Here is a 25,957-nt window from a genome sequence, read left to right on the forward strand (position 1 = left end):
GTCCAGTTTCGGCTTTCTGCTTGTTAAGGGAGTGCGTCTGAACTGTATCAAATGACTCCCATATGTGACAGTCTCTCATTTTTGCATCAGGTGAAACTTTGTCTGAGAACAATTTACTAAATGCTGACATTTGGTGCCAAAGCCTTAACGATGTTTACACACTTCTTCGAGCCATGACCCACGATTGTCGTGGCTTTCCCGGCGGGTATCACAGGAGTATCTTGTCGAAACCCCGCATACATGCTGATCTACGTTTGTCCGCCAGGTAGTATTCCTTATCCCCGCACAAGGCCCAGTTTCTCTGAGACGATAAGTTTTCTGCCGTCTTAGATGCAAGGATGACGAACCGAAGGTAAAATGAGGGGTAAGAAAGCTCGATTAAGCATGTTATAATCCTCGATTCTTCCACTCCGCCGAAAATGGGACATTTCGCGGTGTGTCAAATCGACCTCGCCACGCCTTTCCTTGACATGCTCGAGGATAGCCTCGTTGCGCACTTGACAGCGAATGGTTTGAGTATAAATCATAATGGAATCCAAAAATGCCCTATGTGATGTGGATGAGTTCATTAGTCAGTCTTATGACTACATAGTCGTTGGTGGAGGCACGGCGGGCTTGGTTGTTGCCGCCCGGCTAACAGAGAATCCTGATGTCAAGGTTGCCGTACTTGAGGCTGGCTCCAATCGTATGGATGATGAACAGATCAATACACCTAGTCTGTATCCAACCTTGATTGGAAGAGAGAAATATGATTGGTGTTACAATAGTATACCCCAGGTTGATCACTCCAAATGTTCATTGCAAGGGCAATACTAATATGGACTAGCCGTCAGCAGGTAACAAGACTTACTCCGTCCCGAGAGGACGTGTGCTTGGGGGCAGCTCTGCTATCAACTATCTGATGTATGTCAGAGGCAGCCGAGAAGACTACGATGGCTGGGAGTCGATGGGGAATAAGGGTTGGGGCTGGGATGAGATGCTTCCGTACGTCAATGGCAAGAAATAGGACTTCCATCCTTGCTAATTCGAAACATAGATATTTCAAGAAACATCAGAGACTCGACGCGCCGGAAAAAGCACCAGCAGACAAGAAGTTTATGCCACATGAGGGCAAGGAGAAATATCATGGGACGAACGGGCCAATTCACACTAGCTTCAATGACTACTACATGCCAATGGAGGAAGATTTCTGCAAAGCTGCGTTCGAGACGGGAGGTACACCCAACAATCTGTACGACGCATGGAGCGGTGATCACTATGGTTTTTACTCCAGCCTGGGTGCGGTCGACCGGACGAACGACATCGGACGTAGAAGCTACGCTGCAACCGGTTATCTCAAACCTAATTTGAACCGTCCTAACTTACGCGTCTTGACAGACGCTCACGCTTCGAAGATTGTCCTTCGGCAAGACGGCAATTCGAATCTAGTAGCATCAGGAGTGGAATTTTTGCACGGGAACAAGAAGTATGAAGTTCATGTCACTCGTGAGGTCATTCTTTCAGGTGGCGTCATTGGTACACCACAACTTCTTGAGCTTTCTGGGATTGGTGACCCCGATGTCCTCAGCAAGGCTGGCGTCCATTGCGTTGTAAAGAATGACAAAGTCGGAGCAAATTTTCAGGATCATGTCTTAGGGGGGATGCTGTTCGATCTTAAGGACGGGGTTAAATCCATGGATGAACTACACAATGAAGATTATGCCAAAACACAACAGGAGGTTTACGAAAAAACTAGAAAGGGACCATACGGTAACCCCGGGATGCTGATGGGTTTTGTCTCCTACGCATCGATTGTGGACAAAAAGACTCTGGACGACACAATCGCAGACATAAAGAAGAACTCCCTCGCACAAACCGATTTTGAGAAGGCACAGGAGAAGGTATGTTCCTTCCTTTTACTGTTGAATTCCAGCTCACAGCCGTGTTGTAGGTCATAGTCGACCAGCTCAGCAACCCTACGTTCGCTAATATCCAGACATTCTGCATACCGTGCCGACTGGATCTCTCTGCTGGTCATTCTCAAATTCAGTTTTTCTCCGCTCCTCCAAAGGGAAAGAACCAAGTCTCACTGCTTGTCTGCCTCGAGCATCCACTTTCACGTGGTAGCGTTCACATCACAACTTCCAACCCTCTTGACGCTCCAAGCATTGACCCAGGCTACTTCCGAAATCCCGCAGATCTCAAAATGCTCGCTGCCGGGATTGCGTGGATGGACAAGGTAAGCAAGCACCCGCTTTTGCAGAAGAGTCTTGGGGATCGAGTTTTGCCGCCAAAAGACTACGCTCTTGATACGGAGCAGGCAAGAATGGACTATGTGAGGAACCATGTGAGCACACAGTATCACTTGATTGGAACGGCAAGTATGGGCCAGGTAGTCGACGATAGGCTGAACGTGTATGGGGTCAGAGGTCTGAGGGTCGTCGACGCTAGTGTATTTCCCGGGCATGTCAGTGGAAATATCATGAGTACGACATATGCAGTGGCAGAGAAAGGGGCCGATCTGATCAAAGAGGATGATGGGAGATACCATCTCAATCGGATTGATAGTGCAACGCACTGACAGCGAGAAGTCGAAGAAAATAACAGATGTGATCCCATTCGCTATGATTGTCAACATGCAAACTTCAGATTCTACTCATCTCGTGATTTCAACATCACAACCACTTCTTCGGCATTGATGCCTCCTTTCTCCTCACGTAAGCCACATAGCTGACAAGCAACATTACGTTGCTCGCTATGATGAGGAATGCAAAAAAATTCAGGCTCGGGCTGTTGTTCGCGATTGCTATACTCCACAGTTAGTCGTGCAACTAAATTCCATGAGAAAAGCTCACCATCACTTAAAGTCAAATGGTTGTCATTGAGTGCCATATGCAGCTGATCCAGCAGTAGCTTCGTATGCCCGTTGTTCTCCAAAATGGTCTTCAAGGTTGCAATGTCGTTCTTCAGGTCGTTATTTCCAAGTGCACCCAAAGAATTTTTGATGACGTTGACCTCTTTCTCCAAGGTTTCGACCGTGTGCTTAGTATTGTCAGTATCTCCTAGCATGGTGTGCACGTCCGCAGATATCTTGTCGAGCTGGGTCTGGATCTGTTTCTTCATGAGCGTCAAATCTTCGTACAGGAGATTGACTTGTTTTTGAATGACTTCAAGACGATCGTGGCTGTCGCTGAACCATGCAAAAGCAGTCTTGAACGTTGAAGCATCCGCAAATTTCGAACTTTCCTCATCTGAAAGCCATTTCCACTCCGAATCAGGAGAGTCTTGCTTTCCCGATGGGGACTTTAACGGCTTTTGTTGTGGCTTAGATTTGGGCTTCGAACGGCCCTCTTTGTTGCTCTGCTTCAACCAATCTGCGGCATCGTGAGACCACTGCTCCTCCTCGCTGTCGTACTCGTGCCAGTCCGGTTTGTAGCTCGGACCATGGTCGTGGATGATCTTCTTGCCTTCTTTCATCTTGTGCACGATGAAAGACTTGACTTCGAAAGAGTCTGGTGGTTCTGAGCTTGCTGCAGTAAGGCCAAACCTATAGTTGTGAGGAAGGTGAATCTGATTTCGTGTAAGCGCCTCTTTGTATTTCACTTGTCAGGGCAAACGCACGCTGTAAGTTTCAATACATTTCTGTCCGTCTACGTGAACCTTGAACGTCCAATACGTCTGCTCGATGGTGATTTTGGAAAATTTGCCCAGGTTTCGGTAGGCAAAGTCGCACTGCCCAAAACTCAACTCATCGATGTTGTGGTGAGACGCAAAATTGATGCTGCCATCATTCAAAAATGCCCTTACGGTGCCTACTCCGGCCTTCCCGCCAGCTTGACTGATGACAATCGCAACACCATCGAATGTGCCGACCGTGTAGATGCTATTCGTGTTGATGTCCTCTATTGCATTTCGAGCATACCAAAACTGCAGATTACCATTCCCATTTTCAGGTCCGGTGGCACGAAACTCGAAAGAAGCCTCCCATTCTAGTTCAACCTCTGGTTTTTGTGCCCATATGGAGCCTTTTCTACTCCCAGGCCATGGAGGAGTCAAGACAACACGATCGCGATGTAGCTCTGGCGTGTATCCATTTCCAGAAAGGTCCCAGCCTGTAATATGTGTATGATCTTCTGCCCAGGTCGTTCCGCTCTGACCAAAGCTGACATCTTCAACTATAGCGTCTTCGACATAATCGTGCTCAAATCGATGGTCCGAGGCGGATGCCAGACCCACGACAGACAGTAAACAGAGAGCGTGATGAGAAACCCACATGCTGAGAGAAGGCGCACAGTTAAAAGGCGCGCAACTACCAAGCCCCCAGACTAAGAAAAAGATAGGTCACAGAATATGTTCGTATCAGTCTAGTGCCAGGTAGACTGAAGCCTTCTCGAACGCGATTGTCCAAGCTCTTGACTTTTCGACCCCTGAAGGGCTCAATTGCACACCCGCCTGCTGAAGTAGGAGAAAAAAAAAGGTCACGACAATTTTCAAAATTTTGAATTGACAGACAGTGCGCTTTCAAATAGTGATGTTGAAATGAACTTCCAAGAGTGATCAATGTTTAGGCCAGCTTTCGTACACGAGGCTAGATATGGAGTGAGCTGTCAGTGCTTATCAGCCACAACCAATCTGGGGTTTCGTGTTTCACATAAGGTCGTATTATGTTACAGGTCAGTCTTGGGTGCAACACATAATAACGTGTGCATAGCGAAGAAATCTCTTAACAACAATATCTTGACAGGTACATTCCTTTCCTGTGTAGAACAAAATCTCGTACAAAAATTCGAATGCATTATATGTGCTGGGTCATCATTGAAAGAACTAAATGTGATTATCATTCATTTTGATCAACCTACGCCGCCCATGCACTGGAGATAATCAAAACGCTAAAGATACTAATCAAAGACGTTCCGAACAGGCCGTGATGCTCGACAATCAGGCTGTGGATCTGGAACAAATGATATGCTGAGAAACCTGGTGTTAATAGACTCATCTTTCAGAAACGTCTAAATGCACCATCTGTACGAAGCATATCTGCCTGCTGTCTCTGACTTTCTGATAATTTTTACGACCTGCCCTCGTCTCAACCCCAAATACTTGGCTACAGGATCCGTTTTCTGAATCCTCGGCAACTGACTCTCTTTTAAGCGATATCTCTTGAGCAGTTCTGCCTTCTCTTCATAACTTAGGAGGATGTGTTTGGGTACGAGTTCATGTAGCGTGATGTTAACCACTAGCTCGCTCTCTTGGAAGATTTCCACAACGTTTTCCTTCGGGTCAAGAGCTTGAGTGAGTTTCATACTTGTCGGGGTAGGAGGTGCGGCGGTAATGAGAATTCCTGTGAATGCGCCGCGCTTGTTCACAACTTCTTGAATGAAGTTCTTGATAGGTTTAACACCAAGGTTGGGTTCGCCATTAAACATCACCACAACCTGACCGCACGCAGGCTTGGGGTTAGGATTACGCGCAGACTTGGGCTCCGTAAGCTTTTGTTCCATAGCCAATGTGGGGTTGAGGCTGAAGGTCATGAGATCACGTCTAAATAGTTTTTCTGTCAATAGGATATCCTCAGTCTGAACTTCAGGTCCACATACAGTGGTGCGCCGGTCGAGGGATCAACATATGCAGGTCGTCCGGGGCCACCTTGCGCCCAATCTTGGAAGGATACATTGATTTCTTCGTCAAGAATCTCGTAGCCCTAAAACTTTCCATTAGTGTCTGAATGGGCTTGGTCTTCAACGAGCTCAATACCCTGTCCTGGCACATCTGACGCGCAGTCTTCCATACACGCCATAGCCTGACAGCTTCTCTGTTGGCTTCACCGTGGTCATCCATCTTTCGTGTGGCGTCGGTGAGAGTTCGCGCAAAGTAAAGTTCAGATGGCGATCGCAAAGAATCGCGACTTGCAAAGATCCGCTTAAGCCTTAATTGAGGCCTGGCAGCCTTATTGCCCTACATCAAGTCTCCCAGACACTATTTCTTCCACGCATTACGATGATATCAAATGTCTGACAAGCAAGCACCACAGATCCCGAATCTTTTGTCCCTTCGAGGTACGCGCGGAGGTCGTGGCAGAGGTAGAGAAGCACACCTTGGCAGCTCCTCAGTCGGGGCGCAAACTACTTCGAAGGACAAGATAGTTCAGCAAACGGATCAGGATGCATCCCTCTCACGGATGAGCGCAGTTGCGCTCGGCTACTTGGACGACCCTTTCGCGAAATACTTTGTGCAGGGAGAGGTCCCAAAGAGATATCCCATCATCAATCGTGGAACCTATGTGCGATCGACTGCGATCGATGAGCTTGTCAATCGCTTTCTAGCTACGGATAGAGACTGTTTGAAACAAATTATTTCTCTTGGAGCCGGGTCAGACACCCGTTACTTTAGGATCGTTTCCAGAGATCCGTCTCTGAAGCTTGTCTATCATGAAATCGACTTCGCAACGAACACAGAATCGAAGATAGCAGCAATCAAGCGGTCGCCAGACCTCACGAGAGCAATCCATACTCATCTCCAAGCAAACGCTGATGATGACCTTGAAATATCCTCCAACGGGGCTAGCCTTCAGTCATCGAACTATAACATACATGCCCTGGATCTTCGAACCCTTGCAACAGTTGCGTTGGGGGACTTGCCTAAGCTGCCGAAAGTGTCTCCAACGACGCCCACTTTGCTCCTATCAGAATGCTGTCTCATTTATCTCCCTCCAGCGGCTGCAGATAGCGTGCTGAACGTGTTTGCTAACCATATTATATCACAAAGCACGCCACTCGGCGTAGTAATCTATGAGCCAATTCGCCCTTTTGATTCCTTTGGACAAGTCATGATTTCTAATCTATCTCAGCGCGGCATCGTCCTGCAAACAATTCAAAAGTATGCGACCCTTGATGCTCAGAAGTTGCGACTACAGGCTTCTGGTTTCGTAACTGGCCAACAAGCCGCGGACGTGGACTTTTTGTTCAACCATTGGCTTTCGGACGAGGAGAAGGAGAGGATTGGACGGTGTGAAATGCTTGATGAACTCGAGGAGTGGGTTCTTCTCGCCCAACATTATTGCATTGCCTGGGGCTGGAGAGAAGGGACGAACGATGGTGCTGACGTGTTTGGACGAGCCTGGAACACATTGCCACTGCAAGCTAATAACGACGGCATGGAGCGACTTGCAGGATGATTTTCATCCGATTTTTGTTTTGCCACTCAATGTTACGATGCGGAATCGTCAGCGGAAGCACCACTGTAAGCTTAATTAGTCTTGAAGTTTTCGGAACTTCCCTGTAAAATCACGTGATAATCCCTTTTTACTGGTGTATCTCGTAGGCTCCCTGGATCGACAACTGCGAGCTGTTACCGATAAGCGTCACCTACGCTTTTGAAAGAGGAGGGGGGGGGGGGGGGCGCTTCAAGGCAAGCAGACAGTCGGGGGCGGAACCGCAACATGCATGGCGTGGGCCTGAGAACCCTAGACTTATTCTTCCGACGTTCGGAACATGTCCCCAACTTGATGTATGACAAAGAGATATACTTTTTCTTTTCCGATTGTCGCTACCCGATACCTGTGCTGCAATGTGTCCCATTGACAAGAACTCGCCACGAGGATATGGATATCAAGACACCAAGGGAATTAACTCCGGTGCAACAACCTACGTTTACGAGACAGACGATGTTAAATTACCATCTGGCTCATATGAGAGATATTTCTTTAAGTAATAATCTACGACGTCTAATAGCACTTCAATTGTTCATTTCCGGAATTCTGTTGATATAGAACTATCGTACGTCTTCAGACACAAAGGAATGTAGCGTGATGTCTTTGTCTGCAACTTGGACAAAAGCGTACCTAAATAGTTTCTCATTCTCGAACCTAAGCTCACCGTAGTGCTCCATCTATCTTCCTTCTGCACGCTTAATTTAAGACGGAACAAAGAAGTTCGCCAGGTATAATTTCATAAGCCCAGGTAGTTCTCTGTCGATCCAAGACCAATGATCTCAACGTCAATTGACGATTCAATCGTTCTGCGCCTCAATATCTACAGTTGATACTAAATCATACATTGCCCTCTCCTGGTGTTTCTATGCTTTGAAGTCTAGTCTCGAGACTAACTAGCCATGTCTATACTAAAGATAACAACTTTGCCTTTCCGTTCCTCCCAACTTGCCATCCTTCCTTCTCCATTCTCACCGCGCTCGCCTATACTGCAAACAGCACGAACACGCGTCCCTTTCCACATGTATTGGAACGAAGCAGCAAATAAGGATCCACCAAGGTGAATCCAGTACAGTGGAGGTGGAAATGTCACAAATGTGAGCAGAAATATCCCCTAGGTGACACACGTCGGTGCCTGGAGGACGGACATAATTTTTGCTCTAGTGTTTCCACGGCGAAATCTGAAAGCAGCAGGGCCATAAGCCTGTAAAGACGCACCGCGCATGCCTTAGCGAATTTGATTACACATCATGGAAGGCTCATGTGGAATGTAGGCGAAACTGCTTGCCTTTAAGAGCTCCGTGCTTCAAGCATAGAGACTACAGAGACAAATGTAATTATCCGAGCCCGTGTCGCTGAGGCAAAACGCTCCCTCAAGAATAGCCCTCGCCAACGATTGATAGACATTGGAAAGAGGACATAGGAGAGGAATACACTGGGCGAGGTGATAGATGCATCTCACGGGGGTTGCCACATGCTTCAAGAGATCGAAGTGGAAGTTGATTGAATGGGGCAAATCTTGCCTATTTTTTTTTTTGCTATGGTCCTGGAAAACTGATTCAATCGTGTGGATACTCTAAAAACAGCTGTTGAAGAGACACTGCTAACGCTCGCTGTGCCAAACACGCTCAAAATCTTCAAGGTCTTTATGCACGCGTTGATCCGATGAGCTAATCCAAAAAAAAAAATCACATCGTTCATTTGGTAGTTCCAACATTGAGTTTTATGAGAGCACTATCGAAACGGCCGCCCCAGCAGCTCAATATCTCCCAGATCTTGGCTGCATTTTCTTTGGAGTACAGTCAGTGTGTAAGAACTGTCAAATCATGCTCGATTCGAGTTTCAACAATACAAAATCTTGTTCCTGAACACTCTACTGGTATCTCAGCGCAACAAACGATTTCAATTTTTTTTCGCTATGCTGGATGCTGATGCGTCACTGTCGTAGCCAGTTGGCACTCCCTGTCGGTGTACGTGGTCCCCACGGGCTGGGACCCTGAGTGTATGCTTCTCGTTCCATGTCAACGGATGCGATGGCAACCATGAGCGGAGGGAGATTTATCCTCTCATGGGCGTCCTTTGTGCTAATCTCATCTACCGTCCGCTCGAGGGAGCTTGGGGGGGAAATGCCAGCCAAAATAGTCTCATCCTTCACGGATCTCTGCAGTTCCTCCAGCGAGTCACCTCTGCGGATCTGCTCTAAAAATGCCAAAGCCTCCGGTCGAGGCCGATTTCGAAGAAAGTCCAGAACCTCAGCGATCTGATTACAGTAGAGCTCTAGCTCGCGATGCTTGTTTCTCAGCGCCTGGTATCGTGTCGTGTCCGCGGCTGCGTCGAAGTCGTACACACAAGTCTCTCCGCGCTTGTTGCAGGTCGAACACCCTGGACGTTGTCCATCGCACTATTGGACCTTCTTTAGCGATTCAAGACGACATTGATAATTGGGAAATTCTGACCTACCTTAACTCGCCTGCGCTGGCACACACGACACGCGATCTTGACTAGTTTACCTTTGCGTTTTTCTAGAGCGCTTTTCTCGTTCTCGCCGTCGCTTGTTCTTGGACTGTCTGATCTCCGGGCCGGTGCGGGGAGGAGCTCGCGATAATGGGACGGCATGAGGGCTAACTGTGCGGCACTGGCCGCTAGAGCTGATGAGAAATAAAAGTTGTCATCCGAATGAAGATTCTCAATGTGCTGGACCGGGTGCTATTTCTTTGGATGGCAGTATGCAAGTAGAAAGGCTCGAAGAGGCTTCTCAGCAACATGTATACATTCTAGCGACGGAACAAAAGTCTCCCAAAGTTCTAGGCTTGGCTACGTGGAAGCGGAACTCGGTGGATAAATTACATTACTGCATACACGGCTGCGGAGGTTCCTCCTCCACAACCCTGCAGGAAAGGACATGAGAGTGGGGTTGGGGAGGCGATGGGTGCTTGCGAGAATGGTTAAGATCAAAAGACGCGGCAGAGAACAAACGAACTGGAACCACGTAAAAATGCACGGCGTTCCTTGAAGCTGCCATTGGCCAGCAGAGGCAAGCTGGACGTTTCATTGGCTACGTTTTGGGCGGAACATTCTCCCTGTCAGTGTGTAAAGTCAACTCGGGCTCTGATTCTTTTCGGACATAGTAGCGCTTCGTCGAAATGGCCGGAAAGGACTCCGCTCCACACTAGCGTTCTGGACGGAGTTCACAGTGGTCATGCTGAGCGAGTGGCTTGCGTCAAATCTTGCGGGCTCTCGCTCAGCAGAGCAAAGTTCCTCGGTTCGGAGTTGCTCCCTACCGTTTTTGAGGCAACCTGTAGGAACGGGCCAGTCCGCAGCGACAATCAGCGGCGGTCGCGCCAGTCAGGGTGGCACTTATATACAAAAGAGAAGAAGAAATCGCCTAAGCGAAACGTCGACGCAGTATCAACCCAAGCACTCCTCTCGTCATGCTTCATCTGAAGTCGAAAGCCCAAATCAGTGCTGATGTCAAGCGGAGCCCTCGGGATACGACTTCGGTCTAGAAATGATTCCAATGGATTGTCAACGCGTCGCCGCAGCCACCTTTTGTCTTTTTAACGACATCTCCGCGCCCACTTTTTCCGTTGCGAACAAGCAAGCCATCATGGTCAAGTGCCGCGACGTCGTAAGGTTCAGCGGAAATGTACGCCGAACCCGTGCGCAAATGGCATGATGTTCCACATGCCTCAGTCTCAAGCAAGCAGTCAAGAAGAACCGTTTTCAAATCGTGTTCGAGAGCTGGTGTCGAAGAAAGCCTTTAATTGGTGAGAAGAACATGCCTGGCTGTTCAACGATATCCTTTGCCGGGAATCAACAAAGTGCATCCTCCTTGCAGCCCTGAATCTGTTCCGTCACGACTTGAAAGCGAAAGGTCCTCCCGTCCTCTCGGAACCTGTCACGCATGCGGTTACCGCTTAGCGCGTCCATTTGCCGCACTCCGACACGAAAGCTTTGCTATCCTTCCAACGCGGCTTATGCCGTTGGGGATCATAGATCTCGCTGTGCCTTCATGCTTCTGGAACTTCCAGTTCATCGCCAGTATATACGGAGTCGTTTACGGGGCAATATATTGCATCTATTCCTCGCCTTGCCGATCTCTGATTGTCCATTTTCTCCGGCTTCTGAATCGTCTAAGTCTGTTTTCGAAGGCCTTGCGTACTTCAGATGATGCTTGACGCATGTTGCGTCGGGAATTAGCACGAGTCGACCCTTTTCGCTCATATACATGCAGTAGTGAGCTGACCTCGTGCAAGCTGATATGGCGCGATTCTTTTTCTTCTCCGTAGGGGGTTGGAAATGACTCGACAAGCTTCAGGTTCTCGGGGAAGCGGCCCTCGGGGAATGGAACGCACTCTGATCAAATATGTTGAGATCGAGATCACGGATCGAGATCGCTATGAAACCTGATTGCTTTTGTCACAACTTTCATGCGTCGCAGTCACTTGATGGCCCCCCCTTGACACCAAGTTCACAGGATGCCTTTGAGAGACTTGGCTGTTGACTCTCGATGTCTTTTCCGAAGAGCTAGCACTCCGTCTGTGTGGTTTCGATGATGACATCCTTGTGGCCTTGTCGAAGCATTTCAGGGTCGTGATACACGAATTCTGAACAGTGGGTTTCGCATGGGTCTAGTCCTTGCATTCATCTATTGCAGCTTCTGTCTCCTCAATCGGGATTTACGGGCAATGTGAAATGGGCTGCCACGCTCTAGATGTGTCAACATCTACTCTGTCCAAGCTCCTTCGATGGTTCCGCTGGACTTGCTCCGTCTTGCCCGTTGAGAGAACGGTCAAGTGGACATCTGTATGCATGCTTTTAAAGGCGGTGGCACGGGCAAAATCATAAAGTTTGCTGCTCTTGAAAAAAGACGCTACGCCACGATCAGATAAAGTTACAACGTATTCGTTATTGAACTAGGAAAATCTATACACAGCGAACAATTCAATTCGACAAAGAAGCATTGCTTGATTTCAGTTCGATCAATCTAGGCAACGATTTACGATGAATATCTGATGTTGGGCTTGAATGCTGATCATTGTTGTGAAGCACAACAAGCCCATGTAGAATGAGTTAATAGTCATAGGTTAGTTCGCAATATCAATATCTTAGTTCGAATGTTTTTGGCGACGACATGCACGCCACAGTTGTTAGCGCCATGTTGGAAAGCTGTCTGGCTCGACCAGGTACTAAGTTAACGTTACGACATCCGCTTTTGATGTTATCTCGGAGTTGAAACTCCAAAAGGCATGTTCTTTATGATCGAATGCCCTGCATCCTGCTGCACTATGGCCTGGCGTCTGGCGGTATTTTGGAGGCTTCGGAAGGTTAGGCCTGTCTTGAAGGATCACGTAACCCAGTAGAAATTTCTTGAGCCTTAGAGACCTGCATTAAGCAATTCAAAGGCGGCAGAGGAAGTAGTCACTTTATGTGAGCTAGGATGCCGTTCTGCCCTGTCGTTCGCTTGCCAAGTGTAAGCCAGATGCATGCTTGAGTCTGAGAGCAATGAAAAACGGAGTGGGGCAAATCTGTCCGTGGCCGCCGATCGTATCCAACTTCAAAGCAAATCTATCGTAAGCTAGGAATAGAAACTCTATTCCAGCAACTCGTGAAAAACGATCACTCTGCAAATCAAGCATGACCAAGCCGGTGCCAGCTACCCACAATGCCTACACGGCACACATAAATCCTGCAGGAGCATCGCCCATTCTTACCATGGACCAGGTCTGGGCAGCGTTAGAGCAGAAAGTTCAGCACGCCGAGTGGTTTGTCGCTGGCGCTCTCAAGTCTACCGACGTCTTATCTGTCGAGACAGACGACCAGGGCCACAGGGTTACCACCCGGGAAGTGGTCTTCGTCGAAGACAATAGACGAATAAGGGAGGTCTGCACAGAGTATCCGAAGCTCAAGGTAGAGTTCAAGCAGCCTTGTGGAGGGCTCGTTTGCAACATTGTCTCGCAAGGTCCAGGAGGGCCCGAGGACCTCTGCATGACCTACACGTAAGTGATGGCGGCGACATGTGCAAGCACCCTGGCTGAACAAGAAATAGCTTTCAGTATCTGCATCCGGGAGCCAGTGACGAAGAGATCAAAGAGCTCACAGAAAAGCGAGCCAAGATGTCGAAAATGGCCGTCGAAGGCACAATAGAAGCCATACGGTAGGTCTAATCGTGGCTATGCCTACGTTGTAATCTATTTTGGCACACTGACTCTTGTGCAGAAAAATGGTGCAGGATGGGAGAATAAAGTAACTTGTGGTGGACTGATAAATGAACGACGTGCCATGATGTGGTGAATCTCATGACAATTCTCGTGACTAGGTGTTAAGAATAGACTCTGTTGTCCTAGAACTCCGTGGCTTTTCATTCTTTCACGTTCCGCTCATCTCAAGGTCGTACGTTGTCAACCTCGAAGGTCAACCTCTAACTTCAAGCTCGACGCTAGACAGTCACTTATATGGAAGCAAATGCACGCGTGGATTTGTACAACATTATATTAAATCTGTTAAGTCTTGCTGAACGCTAAACATAACATCGTAAAAGCTCTAAATCAGAGCATGTATCTCGATCCGAGCACCAGGCAAACCGACCGCGTTTTGGTACGTTGCGTACCTTGATGATGGAAAGGTGCCAATGACAACTCTGTTGTCTAGCCCAAGTCTTACGCGCAAATACAGCTCACTCCATGTGCAGTATTTGGCCCTCAGCGTCTCGGTCTAACCTCTTTCACATAGCCCCTAGGTAAACTAACGCTACTCGTGCTACTTCGCGGTCGCGCCGGGTAGTACTCCAGCTCCCTGCGCGGCACGTACTCAACTTCCCTCCTGTCATACTCAATATACTGGGTGCTTCTCCGCGGCCGCTCCTGCACATATTCGATTTCGCTGTAGCGCCGTCGCGAGTGGCTACGTCGTCGGGAGCTGAAACTCTCCTCTGGGAGGCGCGCTTGCACAGCGTTGACGCCGTCCGGGTGTGCGGAGTAGTAGCTCCTGTGCGGGTCCGGGTTGTCCCAGTTGCGCACGTAATGGTCTTCACGTTCTGTCCTGAAGAGGCACATCGTTTGGTGTTGGTATTTGCTTGCCCGATAAGTGGTTCGTGGTTCTGGCGCCGCTGATATCGGAGAGGACTGATGTGTAATCGGTAAGCCGCTACGTATCGGTTGTGCGAAACCTGTGTGGTCGTGGATGAGACTTGTATGAAATCAAATTAGCGAGAGACGTGCGACAATAAGGGCAGGGCAGTTTCTTCTTCGAATGCAACACGGCATGATGAGCAGGATACTCCGGGCTCCAAGGATGGTTCTGGAGGCTTGATCATACGATCTACGTCATCGTGCATGCCAAGCTTTCCTGGTTCTTCAAACATGGCAATCGGGCATCAAATTATTAGGATCAAAATGATTTGTTCTCTTCCCACGTGCACGCAGCAATCAAACAAAACATCACAAATCTGAAAAAGAATTAATTAGAACTTGATTGTGTCAATTTTAACCAAGAATGTGTAGTGCAAAGACTGCATGTAATATTTCGCGAAGGGAGAAGAATGACAAGCATATGCGCCAGCTCTGATGTAGGTTAATTAGTGTCCGTTAAAATGTTCAGAAATCTACACGATGTTCTTTGCTCTTCTCCGACTTTGTACTCTTCTGGTTTTGAAATTTCTCGTAGGCTCTGAACCACAGACCCATATTCGCCGTAACGATCAAATCCAACATCAGAAGCCCCTCTCCCTCCACAATCAGTTTCCCAAGTTTAGCCTGTTTCCCAGCGAATCCGCCGCCGGCAAGCTCCTGGCCGAGCGACAAGTCTAGCTTAGCGTCCTCTGTTGGGTCTTCCGATGCGACCATATCTTCGCCGTGCAGCCTAGTGTCACATGAAGTTGAGGAGCTCTTGTCACTGAATTTGGCCAATAGCCGAGAGCGTCGCGAGACTTTCTCACCACTGGGTAAAGATTTAGTTGGTGATCGTCGACGGGGCTCTGAGGCCAGTGGTCCACCTCCAGGCAGGTTGAAACGTAACTCGCTGACTTGAGATGGCGCGTTGGACGTTGGATTGAGACTGTTCTTTCTCCAAAGATGTCGACACTTCAGGGAGTTGCCCATGGTGCTGGTGATGAACTCGCATCGTCCATCCCAGGGACTCAGGAAGGTGTAACCTCGCGTATTCGAGCGCCTGCTGTCACTGGCAAGCGAAAGACGGCGAATGTCCGTGGTATCAAGGTGAAACGGCGACTCTGGACTCTGGTATGGGCTTCTTAATGGGACGGAAGAACAATCACCGCTGTGTCTAATTTCGAAGGTTGGACGAGACAATGGTTGATCTGCTGATTTGGACTTCTGGTGGCTTGCTGCTCTCTTCTCGAACAGAGAACCTTCAAGCCACATTGTTCGATGGAAAGGCTGCTCCGAGCTTGAAATCGTCTCAGTTAATTCATCCGAGAGCATAAGAGAAGGACTGCTGCGTTCAGTTGAAGCAATGTTCGAAGACGCTTTGTTGTTTGCGCCGAACTTCGCATACGCAGGGTTTGTGATGCTCAAGTAAAGCGGTTGACCAGACTTGCGGACTCGCGAAGCTGTCATGCCGGCCGACTTACCGTCAGAGATGATCTCATACGCAGGTGGGTCGCTGATGATAGCTACATTCCATTGTTCTCCGGATGCAGGATCGCGGCGAATAACCGTGATTTCGGGGACAAGATCCGGCTGGGATGCTGTCGTGCTTTTTGTCGGTCGCTGTACAAAATACGGCCTTTGAGACAAAGAAGCGAGATCGCCTTGATCAGATGTAGCCGCTAAGCTTTCTAAGGGCTTCCTCTGCTGCGAGGAAGATACGGGCTTTCGCGGCAAGTTCGTGGAAGATTGAGTTTGAGCTGGGACATTGGCGTCGAATATTGGAGGCCCATCATCCAACGGATACGGAGGCATTGATGGTATTGGAGGTAAGGGATGGTGATGATTCTGATTTCGATCTGAAGGAGGACCGTTGGAGATCCCATTTTGAAAGCTGAATTGTGGAAGCGAGGGGGGGTCGGGAGTTTGTTTTTCGTTGTGTAGTATCTCTTCGGCCATGGGCTTCCGGAGTAACTCATCTTCAGCACAGCTCACGTGGAGATAGTACAAGCAGCTCTCCACGTCCTCAGCGGTGACTACTTTCTGGCGCGGCTTGATGGGCGACAAGAATACATCTACAACACATTTCAGCCACTGCATTTGAGGAGGAATGTGCTTCGGTGAGTTCTACCTTTGCTCCCAGGAACTCGAGCTATGTATAGTACGAGTGGCTCTAAATCCACCCTCTGTGGTCTGAGGGGAGGATTTGCAGCAAGTGTTGTCAACGTAGACAGCGACTTGGCCTCGATCGCAGTCGTGCTAGACGTCGTCGTAGCAGCCATGAAGTAGACATCGCAAAGTGAAAGTTTCCGGTCATGCCATACGCAAAATCGAGCTCTACATAAAGATCACCTGAGGAGGATGGAATGCTAGATCCCAAGCACTTTGGACAGACGAGGAAAGATATGCTGCCTGTCGCTGACGTACCCGTCCGTTGGCGATGAGCTGTGCCACACTCGTAGACGCCGCAGCTTCACAGTCGATCAACACGGGAAATGAGGAAAGTTCATGCCGCAACGTGCGTAACGCATCAAACGCAGAAATTCGTAGCAGGATTGAAGAGGAATCGAAAGCCCAAGAGAGTCGGCGTCATTCAAGTCAACATCCGGCGGCTTCTTTGAGCATACAATACGCACTCATGCTGGAGCGTAAGCCACACCCCGGCTACAACACGGGGAGATAAACCCTGTGAGCACGGACCATCGAAATCTTGGCGCGGTGCCCAATTTTCAAGTGAAGATTCAACCAACCTGCAGTCTTGCAGACTGTCAGGAACAATTCGTTGGCTCGAAACACCACGTTGTACGTGGCGTCAAACAATTCAGGGATCTGGAACGATGGCAGATGACTTGGAGGTGAACAAAGACTCACACCAGACCCTTACGTGCACGCTTGGCTAACCCACCCTACAGGCTCGTCTACAGAGCCATGCGAAGGCATTCGAGGGTCTCATGTCTCTCTTACCGCCTGATTTGTACTATGGAAAGCAAAACACCGAAGTCGGTTACCCCGATAACACTGTGAGAGGCACCTGAGCACTGACAGCAGTGGTTAGAACGAGTGGATGAAGAAGAAGCAGACCAAAGAGGAAAAGAAAGCTGCGAGGAAGGCAAAACTTAATCCAGCCAACCATAAGACGGCCGCAGATGTCGCCAATGAAAGAGACCAGAAGCGTAGATTAGAGGAGGAGGAAGCCGAGAGGGCAGCGGCTGGCTTTGACGGTCCGATGGAGCGTCCGGGTGAGGGGATGGCAAAGCCAAAAGCGAAAGCACAGAAGATTGCCAAGGGCCAGGATGTGCATTCGAAAGCATATAATGACGAATCTGACGGATCCAAGCCGACCCTCAGACAAGACGGTCCGAATTCGAAGGAGGAGAGACGGAAAGCGAAAGAACAAAGGCGGAAGGAGAAACAGGAGCGAAAAGCTGCCAAGGCAGAGAAGAAGAAGGCCAAGAAGCAAGCAAAAGCGCAACATGTCAACCCATCTGCAGCGAAGGATGCCGGGGATGGTGAGGAAGAGGATGGTGAGGGGGAGGATGAGGAAGAAGAATCTGCAGAAGATGCCACAGACGTAGCTCGAGTTGCTGATATCGATGCCATCGATGTGTCAGGGCTTGTAGACGATTCCTACGAGAAGGACAGACATTCTTCAAGCCGATCACCCTCACCGGATCCTGAGTTCTCCCCTCACCACAACGACAGAGCATCATCGACGTCCTCTGTTCACACTTCAGAGGGTACTGAACAATCTGCGAAACCATCGAATAAGAAACCTGCTTCAAAGCCATCTCATCCACCAAAAGATGAAGAGCACGAGACCCCCGAGCAAGCGAAGGCCCGCAAGGAAGCACAAATAGCAAGGCTGCGGGCCTTGATAGAAGCGAAGCGAAAAGCTCGAAAGGCAGATGGTTTGGACGGCAAGCCTGCTCGTAGTCGTAGCGAGCTGATCGAGGCACGCCGCCAAAAGCAGCAAGAACTCAAGGAAAAGAAGAAGGCGTTACGCGCGCAGGAAAGGGAAAAACTCAAAAAGGAGGAAATGGAAGCTCATCTAGCCTCCCTCCGCGGCTCTCCTGTTCTTGGTTCGGAACTTTTTGCCCCGCGCTCGCGCTCAGCGTCCGTATCGAGCCCCAGCGCAGCCAATAACGTCAATTTCTCCTTCAACCGCGTTACGTTTGCTGATGGGGCGCGCCTCAACTCAAGTCTGACATCTATTGATGAGCGTAAGAAGCGAAAAGGACCTTCAGACACTAAGACGGCGCTTATTGCAGCCGAAAAGCACCAAGCACGTCTCAACAGTCTGGATCCGTCCAAGCGCGCCTCGCTTGAGGAGAAGGATATGTGGCTTCACGCACGTCAACGTGTCAGCGGCGAGAAGGTGCTCAACGATGTGTCGTTGCTGAAAAAGAGCCTGAAGCGTAAGGAGAAGGCGAAGAGCCGTAGCGAAAAGCAGTGGAACGAACGGTTGGAAGCCGTGAAGAGGAGCCAGGAGGCGAGACAGAGAAAGAGGGAGGAGAATATTGCGAAGAGGCGGGAAGAGAAAAACGCGCCAAAAGGGAAAAGGGCGAAGACGGGAGCAGGCGTTAAGAAGAGCAAATCAAAGAAGAGGGCGGGATTCGAGGGCACATTTAGAGGCCGGGCCTGACGAATCCATTTCTGAACATTTACGGCGTGCAGTGGTGTTGTACAGAAACTCGTAATGATAATGGCTTTAACGCGGGTTTGGAATAAAAACGATCATGGCCTTCGCCGAAGCGAAATCTGGAACGACCCTTTTTTTCTGTGAGAAAACTACGTGCCTTCCTTGGTCGAGCTCCTCTATTCAAGGCCTTCATGGTCGGGCGACTTGAACGTCGTAGGCGACACGCCTTCTATCTGTACGACATCGGAGGCTGTGGGAAGCTACTATGACCTCTTGAGTGCCGCAAACCGAGCCGCGAGGTCGTCAATGTCAGGAATCTTTCCCAACGCATCCTCTTTGCTTCCCTTTGTATTGGCCCCCGCTCCGCCATCTGAGCTCTGCTTCCGTGGCCTGCTCACCTTTGGCGCGCTGGCTTTGTCGGGTAACTTGAGCTTGTTGCTCACGTTCTCTGTGCTCGGACTTGCGGGAGCAATGCGTATGGGGCTGGGCTTCACGTCATCTTTCACGTCGCCTTTTGGCGTCGTAGGCGGAATGTGGTCACCTGCTTCAAGTGGCGCTTCTAGAGCCGGCTCGTGCTGGCCACCATCGTCACCATCGCTGTCGTCTACCTCTTCTGGCGCGGGCTCCGGGTCACCAGGAAACCGGACATTGTACGTCTCAGCGATGAGGCGCAGGTACTTGTCGACCAGTTCTGGAGACGGGGTTTCTACCTTCAACTTCTTGAGCACGCGCTCCGCAACGCCTTCCCCGTTCATGGCGGACAATGCAAAGTCCTTGCCAAACTTCTCAATCAGCAGTGCACGCGCCTGATGAAGTTCCTTTATTTCCGTCCTAGGCGCGGCGTATATGATGCTTCTGACGGCCTCCTCGAGCCCAGGATCTATCTCCACATCCAACTCGCTCCCCTTGCTGCTCGTCATCCCGCGGAGATTGAGCGTCGGCGTCGCACCCGTGTCAAGCAGTTGGGACCGCGCTATTAGCAACTCACAGTACAGCTCGAGGATCTCGTGCAGCTCAGTTGTGATGTCGGAACGGATGATGTTCTCAACGCGTATGCGAGCGGACTCGAGCTTCTTCTCTTCCAGCAGCTGAGCCATGCCCCGACGTTGCTGTTTGGCTATAGCTTGGTCCTTTTGCTGAATCATGCGCAGTCGCGATATGGCGAGCTTGAGCTGCACCTTGAGCTTGTTCTATGTAGTTGTTGTAAGCATACGAGAAAGCTAAACGTTCAGCGGGATGGAGAAACACACGACGAGGGCTGAAGCGGGAGCCATATTGACTTGTCTACAGTCCTTAGAGCGCCGCTATGATAAGTGTTCGTTTTACGATTGAGAACGTAGTGCAGCGCAGCGGGGTCGCCGCCTCGGTGGGCAGTGCCAACCGAGTTGTGCGGTATTTCACGTCAGTTGCACCCGCAGGCTGCGCGAAGGGAAACTTTGATGTTATAATGAGATCAAAGCACAGAATCTCGTTCTTTAGGCACGAAGTGTAGTGGGCATATCTCTCGAGACTTTCTGATGCAAGGATTGTGGTAGCTGTGGTGGGGCCAATGAGCCTCTTGCATGGGCGCCGTGACGGAGTCCTGCGGGCCGGGTCTGCCCATTCCTCACGCGCCGCGCAGCGCGTCGCGCGACGTTCCAGACGGTAGTACAAAATCGTTCCTCGACGCTACCCGCCATTCTTCGCATCTATTCGTAACAAAGCCATGGACGTTCCTGACCGAGAAGCTCTAGAAGCTCGTAAACTGCACCTTCGGCATACATTGAAGGAATGGGAGGCTGCATTCCACACCCAGAATGGCCGCAAAGCAGGCCGAGATGACATCAAGGCCGATCCCACCATAGGTCAGTCGACAGACAGACGTCTGTAGGCCAGCTTGCCCGCACAGGTCATGCTAACGAAGGCCGAAGCCGCACACTACAAGGAATATCAGAAGGTCCAGGACATGCTGTCGGGCAAGCAACCATCAACGACAAAGCAAACGCCCAGGAAACAAAAACGCTCGAGACCGGAGACAAGCTTACCCGAATCACCCTCCAAACGGAGCAAGTCTGTACTCAGCACCCCTCAAAAGCAGGTATCAACGACCCTTAAAATACTGTCATCTCAAGAACACCAAGACGAAGATCAGAACACGCCCGCTGTAAGACGCACATTTCTTGACCCAACCCCCCAGAAAGACGGCATCGTGCTTGGTCTGTTCGATCTCCTTCCCGTTGCTCAAACACCTAGCAACAAGAACCGTACCGTGCTCGGCGAACTGGACCGCAATGCTTCTGCTGTCACGCCTTCGAAGCTGTTGGATGCGTCGCTACAGGAAACTGCGTGTCAATACGAGGAGCGCGCACGAGGAAGCAGAACGCCTGCATCTACTGGGAAACGATTCTTGTTAGACCAGTTCATGACACCACAGAGAAAGGAGGGCCGGAGAGGGACCGAAGCTGGGGAGGCGAACCGCAGAGGCCTTTCTACGCCCTCGTCGACGTTCAGGCAGCAGTTCTCAACGCCGGCGTTTCTAAGGAGGGACAATTTTCTCATGGATGCCATTGACGAGGCTCCCGAGAGCCCACAGGTGGCCCAGCCATGGAAACGGAGGTCGTTTGGAAGGTCCCTTAGCGGTATGATACAAGACATGCGGAGGGAAGCGGAGAAGGCCGCGGACGAGGAGCTGGATCTCCTTCGTGAGATGGAAGACGAGGCGGAAGGGCGGCCACGGCCGAACAAGGTAGTCGATGCACTGCTGCGGTCCAAGAAAGCGGTGATGGAGGATTGCCAGGCCGTCCCTCCTACCGTCACGGGTTTGGACAGAGACGGATTTGTTCCTTCAGATGTAGAGCAGTCGGGCAGTGACGACGAGCATGGAAACGACGGGGACACGCAATCTAGACCCTGGCGAAAGAAGGGCGTTAAGAGACAGACTAGAAGGGTTAATATGAGGCCGGTTGCAAAGAAGGTGCAACCACAGCAATCGCGGCAACCGGAAATTGAAAGGGACAGCGATGGCGGCGAAGTTGTCGGCGAGACCAAGTTGTCTGATGAAGATGTGCCTTCCGACTTAGAAAGAACCTTTGATGGCGAAAATGACGAGTCGAAGGATGCAAAAGACTCAAGTAAAGAACCCGAGGTGACAAAGAGGGGTGCTAGAAAAACCAGGCCAGATGCGCACGCGAATTACCGGGCATTGAAGATTAAGAACAAGAACTCGAAGGCAAAGGGGAGGGGCCGGTTTGCCAGGAGAAGGTGATGAAACGATCTCAGCAGACGTGGTTTTAGAGATGGAGCCCGTAACGAAGGTGACGGAAACGCAATTCATGAACATCCTCTTCATGTTATTTCTGATCCTTGCGAGTCTACACTATTTGAAGCTTGCGTAGTGCGACTTGAAGAAGCGAAATCTTCGTTCACCGTGCTCTTGACGCTGTATACGACGCTACTTCGGGGTCTTCGTCCTTGAATACCGTTCTACTCGCCTGGGGCATCCTTCAACGCACCCCAAATGTTATTCAACGCCTCGGACCACAACGGGTGTGCGAACACTGCTTCCCGCAGATCCCACCATTTCAAGCCACCCATCATCGCCATCTGCACCACGGTCATCATCTCCCCCCCTTCCGGACTCAAGCAGGTAAAGCCGAGGATCTGGCCCGTTTCCGCATTGACGACGACCTTCATCAGTCCCCTTGGCTCGTCTGTTTCTAGACCCCGAGCGACCCAGCTCATGGGCCAAGATGCCACTTTGATACTCTTTCTCGAGCCGGCAGGGATCTCGTGAAGATGCAAGCCGACGTGGGCAAGCTGAGGATCGGTGAAGCAACAGTACGGGACAAAGGGCTTGCGCCTCGTGGTTGTGTTTGGGATCGAGGGTCTGTCCAAGGGGTTCAAGGGCGAATTGGACTGGAGTCCCAAATTGTCTCTGAGGATGCGGAAGTCGTCATAAGAGATGTGCGTGAATGCTGGAGGACCTTTACAGTCGCCCATGGCGTAGATGCCGGGAGCACTGGTCTCAAGAGCCTCATCGGTGATGATATAGCCACGCCGATCGGTATGCACGCCCGTAGATTCAAGATTGAGGTTGTCCGTGTTGGGGACTCGACCTGCAGCCAGGAGAAGGTGCGAGCCTCTGACGTCGTCGGTCGTTCCGCTTGTGCCTGACCTGATCTTCAGGCTGATAGGTCTCGCGCCCTCTCCTTGGGCTACCGACACTGCTTCGGTGCTCAAATGTACGTGGAGGCCTTCGTCTCTTAGAAGACCCTGCAGAACCTCAACCACCTCTGGGTCTTCCCTAGGAAGAATCTGTTTCGCCCGCTGAACGATGTGAACCTCGGCCCCGAGCCTGGCGAAGAGCTGAGCAAACTCCAGGCCGACGTACCCGCCGCCGAGCACGATCAAGCTCTCTGGCACCTCGTCCAGCTCCATTATCGACGTCGAATTCAATACTCTGTTCGGCATCGACTTCGTCGTCTCGGCCAAGCCGTCCAGCTTTGGAACGGCAGGTCTCTCGCCGACGCTGATGAACACCCATTTATCAGCCTTGACCCGCTCCTCGCCACGCCCATCGGTCAGGACGACCTTGAGCTCCTTGATCCCCGTGAAGATGCCTTCGCCTTTCATGACCTCTAGATTCTCCACGCCCGTCATTCGCCGTTCGCTCCCGCCCCTGAACGAATCGACGATGTCGCGCTTTCGCTGGCGAATTCTGCTCATGTCTATGCTTTCAACTTTGGCTCGAATCCCATAATCAGCAGCACGACGCGCAAGGTACGCGACGCGACCGGAGGTAACCATTGTTTTTGTTGGTGTACATCCTTCGTTGACACAAGTTCCCCCAAGGTGTGCCATTTCGATCATCAGAGTTTTATAACCTGCATTCGCAAGCGAGCTGGCTAATGGTGTACTACCCTGCCCCGAGCCGAGAAGTATAGCATCGTACTGCTTCATTATGATTGGTAATGCAGGTGATGTTTGCGCTACAAAACGCAGGATACGAGAAGTGATGTGTGTTTTCGTGATGACGACACGGTGTTGCAATGTATCCGACTGACTTAAAGTTCCGGTCACGGTTTGAAAATACTTTGCATGGAATGTGTTCGCAACCTCTGTGATAAAAAAATTTTTTTTTGGTATTATGAACGGTGAGGAACTAGCGACTAAGACTTCGAAGTGAGCATGACAGAGATCAACCCCTCCTTTTTATCAAGAACGCACGATGAGTAAGCACATATTGCACGCTCCGCATCCCAAAGACCACGGATCAGGGTAGTACATTGCACAGGCCGCGATATGATTTTGGAAATATCTCGAAGTTGAACAGAGTGAAAACTATAGTGGGTTGACCCTACGCGTTGCGTCTAAATTTTCGCCAACTTGATTGACTATTTCAATCAATAATCGGCTGCCTTTTGTATTCGGTTGCGGAATCAAAAGTCGAGCAAGGGTTCAAGTATTCAGTCCGCAGGAATGGTCGGAGGAAAGACTGGATGAGTCGAAACAGAGGCCGCGAACACAACAGAGCGAGACACCGTAAAGAAACGCTGTCCAGAAGCTGGACCGACCATTTTTTTTTTTAACTCACGCGTTCACCTATCTCGCATTAGCGGCAGCGTTCGAAGATTGAAGTGTTCTAATGGGCCACGGTTGAATGATATTTCGTGCAAAGCGATAGATATCTTCTGTTTCCCCCCTCCCAAAGAGTCTTGCTTGTACTGCCTCAACAGTCCGGACTCCGCAGAGGAAAAAAAAGTGAAACAGCAATCCGCGCTACTACGCTGTCTATCGTTCCTATACGTAGAAGGTCTCCTGCAGAGCGAAAGCCAAAATCACCACGCAAGTTTTAAAAGGGGGCCTGATATAGAACAGGACTGATCGAAACGATGAGGCCCCGAGATCCGCCACGGTACAACCCGTTTCTCGAAGTGCACCTTATCTTTGTCTCAGCAGTCTTCTCTTATGCAGGCTTGCTGTGGGGAAGGAAGCGCGGGATTCGAAGGGGCTCGGCGGGAGCGAGACTAGGTGGCTATGTTGGCAGACCCAGACACGTATGGTAGCGTGGTGTAAGGAGTACAAAGTTGGTAACAGGCTACGTCAGTGCTGCTTCGTCAATGGGCGACGCGTTCTCGAATATCGAAGACAGCCACGCATAAAGGAGTATCAGTTGACAACGGGCATCTTCCTTGTGCAACTTTAAATTGGTCGTGTGTCTTCTCGACGTGTGTGAGCATCCGTCCAACTGTCGGCCACAGGCTGCTTAGAATAGACCAAGGCTAAGAGCAATCCTCGGCGCCAGGGGTGGGCTTCTTTAATCAGTCGAGAGAACAGACCATCCGCTTCACATGAACGTGGATAGAACGGAGTACGCGAAGCCCAAAAAAGCAAAAGAAAATTTAAGACGTGATGTTCAGCTGATGAAGAGTCGCACCACGAGATGCGACAACCCGAGGGGCCCTCAGTTGTTCAAAAATCTTCAAACCTTTTCGCAAAGGCCAGATAGCGACGGAATCTCTTAGTAGAAACATATGACAGTGTTGCCCGCGCCCTGCAACGTGGGCCTGGTCGACTGCTGAGCTCGTGTGTCAAAGTTTTGTGTCCGCTGTCCGACGTCGGGGTCGACGCGACAGGCTCTGGTTCTTCTAGGGCCCGGCGGAATTCTAAGCGGATTACCTGATGGGTTCTTTGGCGGCCCGTAAAGGCCCGTAGCTGACGAGCTGGTCGATCCCAACAACCGAGATTCGAACGAGACAGTCTAGTACGGGCGTCGAAATCTTTCGCAGAACGAGTGCCGGCGTGTGAGAGCAGCTGGAAAAACCTGCAGCCGGCGAGCTGACTGGCCGGAATGACGAACAGAGTGGGAGCGCACACGTGAGATGCAGGACGGGAGTGGCTGCGCGCGTCACCCCTCGAGCAAAAAAAAAAAAAAAATCCTGACAGGGCTGAGCGAGACTGTTCCACATGCTGTAGCAGCGCACATACGTCGCAGCTGACAATAAGAATCTTGAATGATTCTGGTCGAACCACACGTCCGGCGAGCGA

At 50.4% G+C, this 25,957-nt stretch overlaps 12 protein-coding genes across 13 annotated transcripts; 5 read left to right on the forward strand and 7 right to left on the reverse strand.

Moving 5' to 3' along the window:
• Positions 1 to 268: 268 nt before the first annotated feature.
• On the forward strand, positions 269 to 2,560 carry PV09_03467 (uncharacterized protein; the record flags this gene model as incomplete). The annotated part of the gene is made up of 4 exons (XM_016356671.1): positions 269 to 777; positions 827 to 984; positions 1,037 to 1,880; positions 1,931 to 2,560. Exons 1-4 carry the CDS (start codon positions 529 to 531, stop codon positions 2,558 to 2,560), a joined length of 1,881 nt encoding a protein of 626 aa, XP_016215464.1. The 5' UTR covers positions 269 to 528.
• A 9-nt stretch (positions 2,561 to 2,569) lies between these two features.
• PV09_03468 (uncharacterized protein) lies at positions 2,570 to 4,254 on the reverse strand (the record flags this gene model as incomplete). The annotated part of the gene is made up of 3 exons (XM_016356672.1): positions 2,570 to 2,785; positions 2,835 to 3,549; positions 3,601 to 4,254. The coding sequence occupies 3 exons, from the start codon at positions 4,252 to 4,254 to the stop codon at positions 2,655 to 2,657; spliced, it is 1,500 nt and encodes a 499-aa protein (XP_016215465.1). The 3' UTR covers positions 2,570 to 2,654.
• A 233-nt stretch (positions 4,255 to 4,487) lies between these two features.
• Positions 4,488 to 5,863, reverse strand: PV09_03469 (uncharacterized protein). The gene is made up of 3 exons (XM_016356673.1): positions 5,734 to 5,863; positions 5,577 to 5,680; positions 4,488 to 5,520 (listed from the first exon to the last, which is right to left on the reverse strand). The coding sequence occupies exons 1-3, from the start codon at positions 5,815 to 5,817 to the stop codon at positions 4,989 to 4,991; spliced, it is 720 nt and encodes a 239-aa protein (XP_016215466.1). The 5' UTR covers positions 5,818 to 5,863; the 3' UTR covers positions 4,488 to 4,988.
• Positions 5,864 to 5,983: 120 nt separating this feature from the next.
• Positions 5,984 to 7,344, forward strand: PV09_03470 (uncharacterized protein). Its single transcript, XM_016356674.1, has one exon. The coding sequence runs from the start codon at positions 5,987 to 5,989 to the stop codon at positions 7,151 to 7,153; it is 1,167 nt and encodes a 388-aa protein (XP_016215467.1). The 5' UTR covers positions 5,984 to 5,986; the 3' UTR covers positions 7,154 to 7,344.
• Positions 7,345 to 8,732: 1,388 nt separating this feature from the next.
• Positions 8,733 to 10,122, reverse strand: PV09_03471 (uncharacterized protein). Its single transcript, XM_016356675.1, has 2 exons — positions 9,647 to 10,122; positions 8,733 to 9,587 (listed from the first exon to the last, which is right to left on the reverse strand). Exons 1-2 carry the CDS (start codon positions 9,800 to 9,802, stop codon positions 9,123 to 9,125), a joined length of 621 nt encoding a protein of 206 aa, XP_016215468.1. The 5' UTR covers positions 9,803 to 10,122; the 3' UTR covers positions 8,733 to 9,122.
• Positions 10,123 to 12,737: 2,615 nt separating this feature from the next.
• On the forward strand, positions 12,738 to 14,772 carry PV09_03472. 2 transcript variants are annotated; one of them, XM_016356677.1, is made up of 4 exons: positions 12,738 to 13,185; positions 13,236 to 13,343; positions 13,406 to 14,275; positions 14,330 to 14,772. In XM_016356677.1, exons 1-3 carry the CDS (start codon positions 12,824 to 12,826, stop codon positions 13,434 to 13,436), a joined length of 501 nt encoding a protein of 166 aa, XP_016215470.1. In that variant the 5' UTR covers positions 12,738 to 12,823; the 3' UTR covers positions 13,437 to 14,275; positions 14,330 to 14,772. The 2 variants fall into 2 exon arrangements, with proteins under 2 accessions (XP_016215470.1, XP_016215469.1); XM_016356676.1 differs by having other exon boundaries at positions 13,406 to 14,772.
• Positions 13,888 to 14,241, reverse strand: PV09_03473 (uncharacterized protein; the record flags this gene model as incomplete). The annotated part of the gene is made up of 1 exon (XM_016356678.1): positions 13,888 to 14,241. One exon carries the CDS (start codon positions 14,239 to 14,241, stop codon positions 13,888 to 13,890), a length of 354 nt encoding a protein of 117 aa, XP_016215471.1.
• Positions 14,773 to 14,781: 9 nt separating the features above from the next.
• PV09_03474 (uncharacterized protein) lies at positions 14,782 to 16,574 on the reverse strand (the record flags this gene model as incomplete). Its single annotated transcript, XM_016356679.1, has 2 exons — positions 14,782 to 16,367; positions 16,424 to 16,574. The coding sequence occupies 2 exons, from the start codon at positions 16,572 to 16,574 to the stop codon at positions 14,782 to 14,784; spliced, it is 1,737 nt and encodes a 578-aa protein (XP_016215472.1).
• Positions 16,575 to 17,059: 485 nt separating this feature from the next.
• On the forward strand, positions 17,060 to 19,084 carry PV09_03475 (uncharacterized protein). The gene is made up of 3 exons (XM_016356680.1): positions 17,060 to 17,147; positions 17,205 to 17,291; positions 17,348 to 19,084. Exons 1-3 carry the CDS (start codon positions 17,130 to 17,132, stop codon positions 18,932 to 18,934), a joined length of 1,692 nt encoding a protein of 563 aa, XP_016215473.1. The 5' UTR covers positions 17,060 to 17,129; the 3' UTR covers positions 18,935 to 19,084.
• PV09_03476 (uncharacterized protein) lies at positions 18,905 to 20,462 on the reverse strand. The gene is made up of 2 exons (XM_016356681.1): positions 20,182 to 20,462; positions 18,905 to 20,121 (listed from the first exon to the last, which is right to left on the reverse strand). Exons 1-2 carry the CDS (start codon positions 20,203 to 20,205, stop codon positions 19,195 to 19,197), a joined length of 951 nt encoding a protein of 316 aa, XP_016215474.1. The 5' UTR covers positions 20,206 to 20,462; the 3' UTR covers positions 18,905 to 19,194.
• Positions 20,463 to 20,524: 62 nt separating this feature from the next.
• On the forward strand, positions 20,525 to 22,349 carry PV09_03477 (uncharacterized protein). Its single transcript, XM_016356682.1, has 2 exons — positions 20,525 to 20,775; positions 20,842 to 22,349. Exons 1-2 carry the CDS (start codon positions 20,637 to 20,639, stop codon positions 22,173 to 22,175), a joined length of 1,473 nt encoding a protein of 490 aa, XP_016215475.1. The 5' UTR covers positions 20,525 to 20,636; the 3' UTR covers positions 22,176 to 22,349.
• On the reverse strand, positions 22,254 to 25,846 carry PV09_03478 (uncharacterized protein). The gene has a single exon (XM_016356683.1). The coding sequence runs from the start codon at positions 23,867 to 23,869 to the stop codon at positions 22,394 to 22,396; it is 1,476 nt and encodes a 491-aa protein (XP_016215476.1). The 5' UTR covers positions 23,870 to 25,846; the 3' UTR covers positions 22,254 to 22,393.
• Between the last annotated feature and the right edge of the window lie 111 nt (positions 25,847 to 25,957).

Source organism: Verruconis gallopava, assembly GCF_000836295.1.
Source record: "Verruconis gallopava strain CBS 43764 unplaced genomic scaffold supercont1.9, whole genome shotgun sequence".
NCBI classification, from domain to species: Eukaryota; Fungi; Ascomycota; class Dothideomycetes; order Venturiales; family Sympoventuriaceae; genus Verruconis; species Verruconis gallopava.

Excerpts from the sequence above, each read along its gene's own strand:
- PV09_03471 (XM_016356675.1), bottom strand. The coding sequence starts at position 9,802 with ATGCCGTCCCATTATCGCGAGCTCCTCCCCGCACCGGCCCGGAGATCA. Across the intron at positions 9,588-9,646 it reads GCCAGCGCAGGCGAGTTAAG|TGCGATGGACAACGTCCAGG; the intron begins GTAGGTCAGAAT and ends AAGGTCCAATAG.
- PV09_03477 (XM_016356682.1), top strand. The coding sequence starts at position 20,637 with ATGGACGTTCCTGACCGAGAAGCTCTAGAAGCTCGTAAACTGCACCTT. Across the intron at positions 20,776-20,841 it reads CAAGGCCGATCCCACCATAG|CCGCACACTACAAGGAATAT; the intron begins GTCAGTCGACAG and ends CGAAGGCCGAAG.
- PV09_03478 (XM_016356683.1), bottom strand. The coding sequence starts at position 23,869 with ATGAAGCAGTACGATGCTATACTTCTCGGCTCGGGGCAGGGTAGTACA.
- PV09_03470 (XM_016356674.1), top strand. The coding sequence starts at position 5,987 with ATGTCTGACAAGCAAGCACCACAGATCCCGAATCTTTTGTCCCTTCGA.
- PV09_03476 (XM_016356681.1), bottom strand. The coding sequence starts at position 20,205 with ATGGCTCCCGCTTCAGCCCTCGTC. Across the intron at positions 20,122-20,181 it reads CTCCCGCTTCAGCCCTCGTC|AACAAGCTCAAGGTGCAGCT; the intron begins GTGTGTTTCTCC and ends ACAACTACATAG.
- PV09_03472 (XM_016356676.1), top strand. The coding sequence starts at position 12,824 with ATGACCAAGCCGGTGCCAGCTACCCACAATGCCTACACGGCACACATA. Across the intron at positions 13,186-13,235 it reads GACCTCTGCATGACCTACAC|CTTTCAGTATCTGCATCCGG; the intron begins GTAAGTGATGGC and ends AACAAGAAATAG. Across the intron at positions 13,344-13,405 it reads GGCACAATAGAAGCCATACG|AAAAATGGTGCAGGATGGGA; the intron begins GTAGGTCTAATC and ends ACTCTTGTGCAG.
- PV09_03475 (XM_016356680.1), top strand. Across the intron at positions 17,292-17,347 it reads ATGGAAAGCAAAACACCGAA|AACGAGTGGATGAAGAAGAA; the intron begins GTCGGTTACCCC and ends AGCAGTGGTTAG.
- PV09_03469 (XM_016356673.1), bottom strand. The coding sequence starts at position 5,817 with ATGGATGACCACGGTGAAGCCAACAGAGAAGCTGTCAGGCTATGGCGT. Across the intron at positions 5,681-5,733 it reads GTCAGATGTGCCAGGACAGG|GGCTACGAGATTCTTGACGA; the intron begins GTATTGAGCTCG and ends GGAAAGTTTTAG. Across the intron at positions 5,521-5,576 it reads CCCTCGACCGGCGCACCACT|ACGTGATCTCATGACCTTCA; the intron begins GTATGTGGACCT and ends AAAACTATTTAG.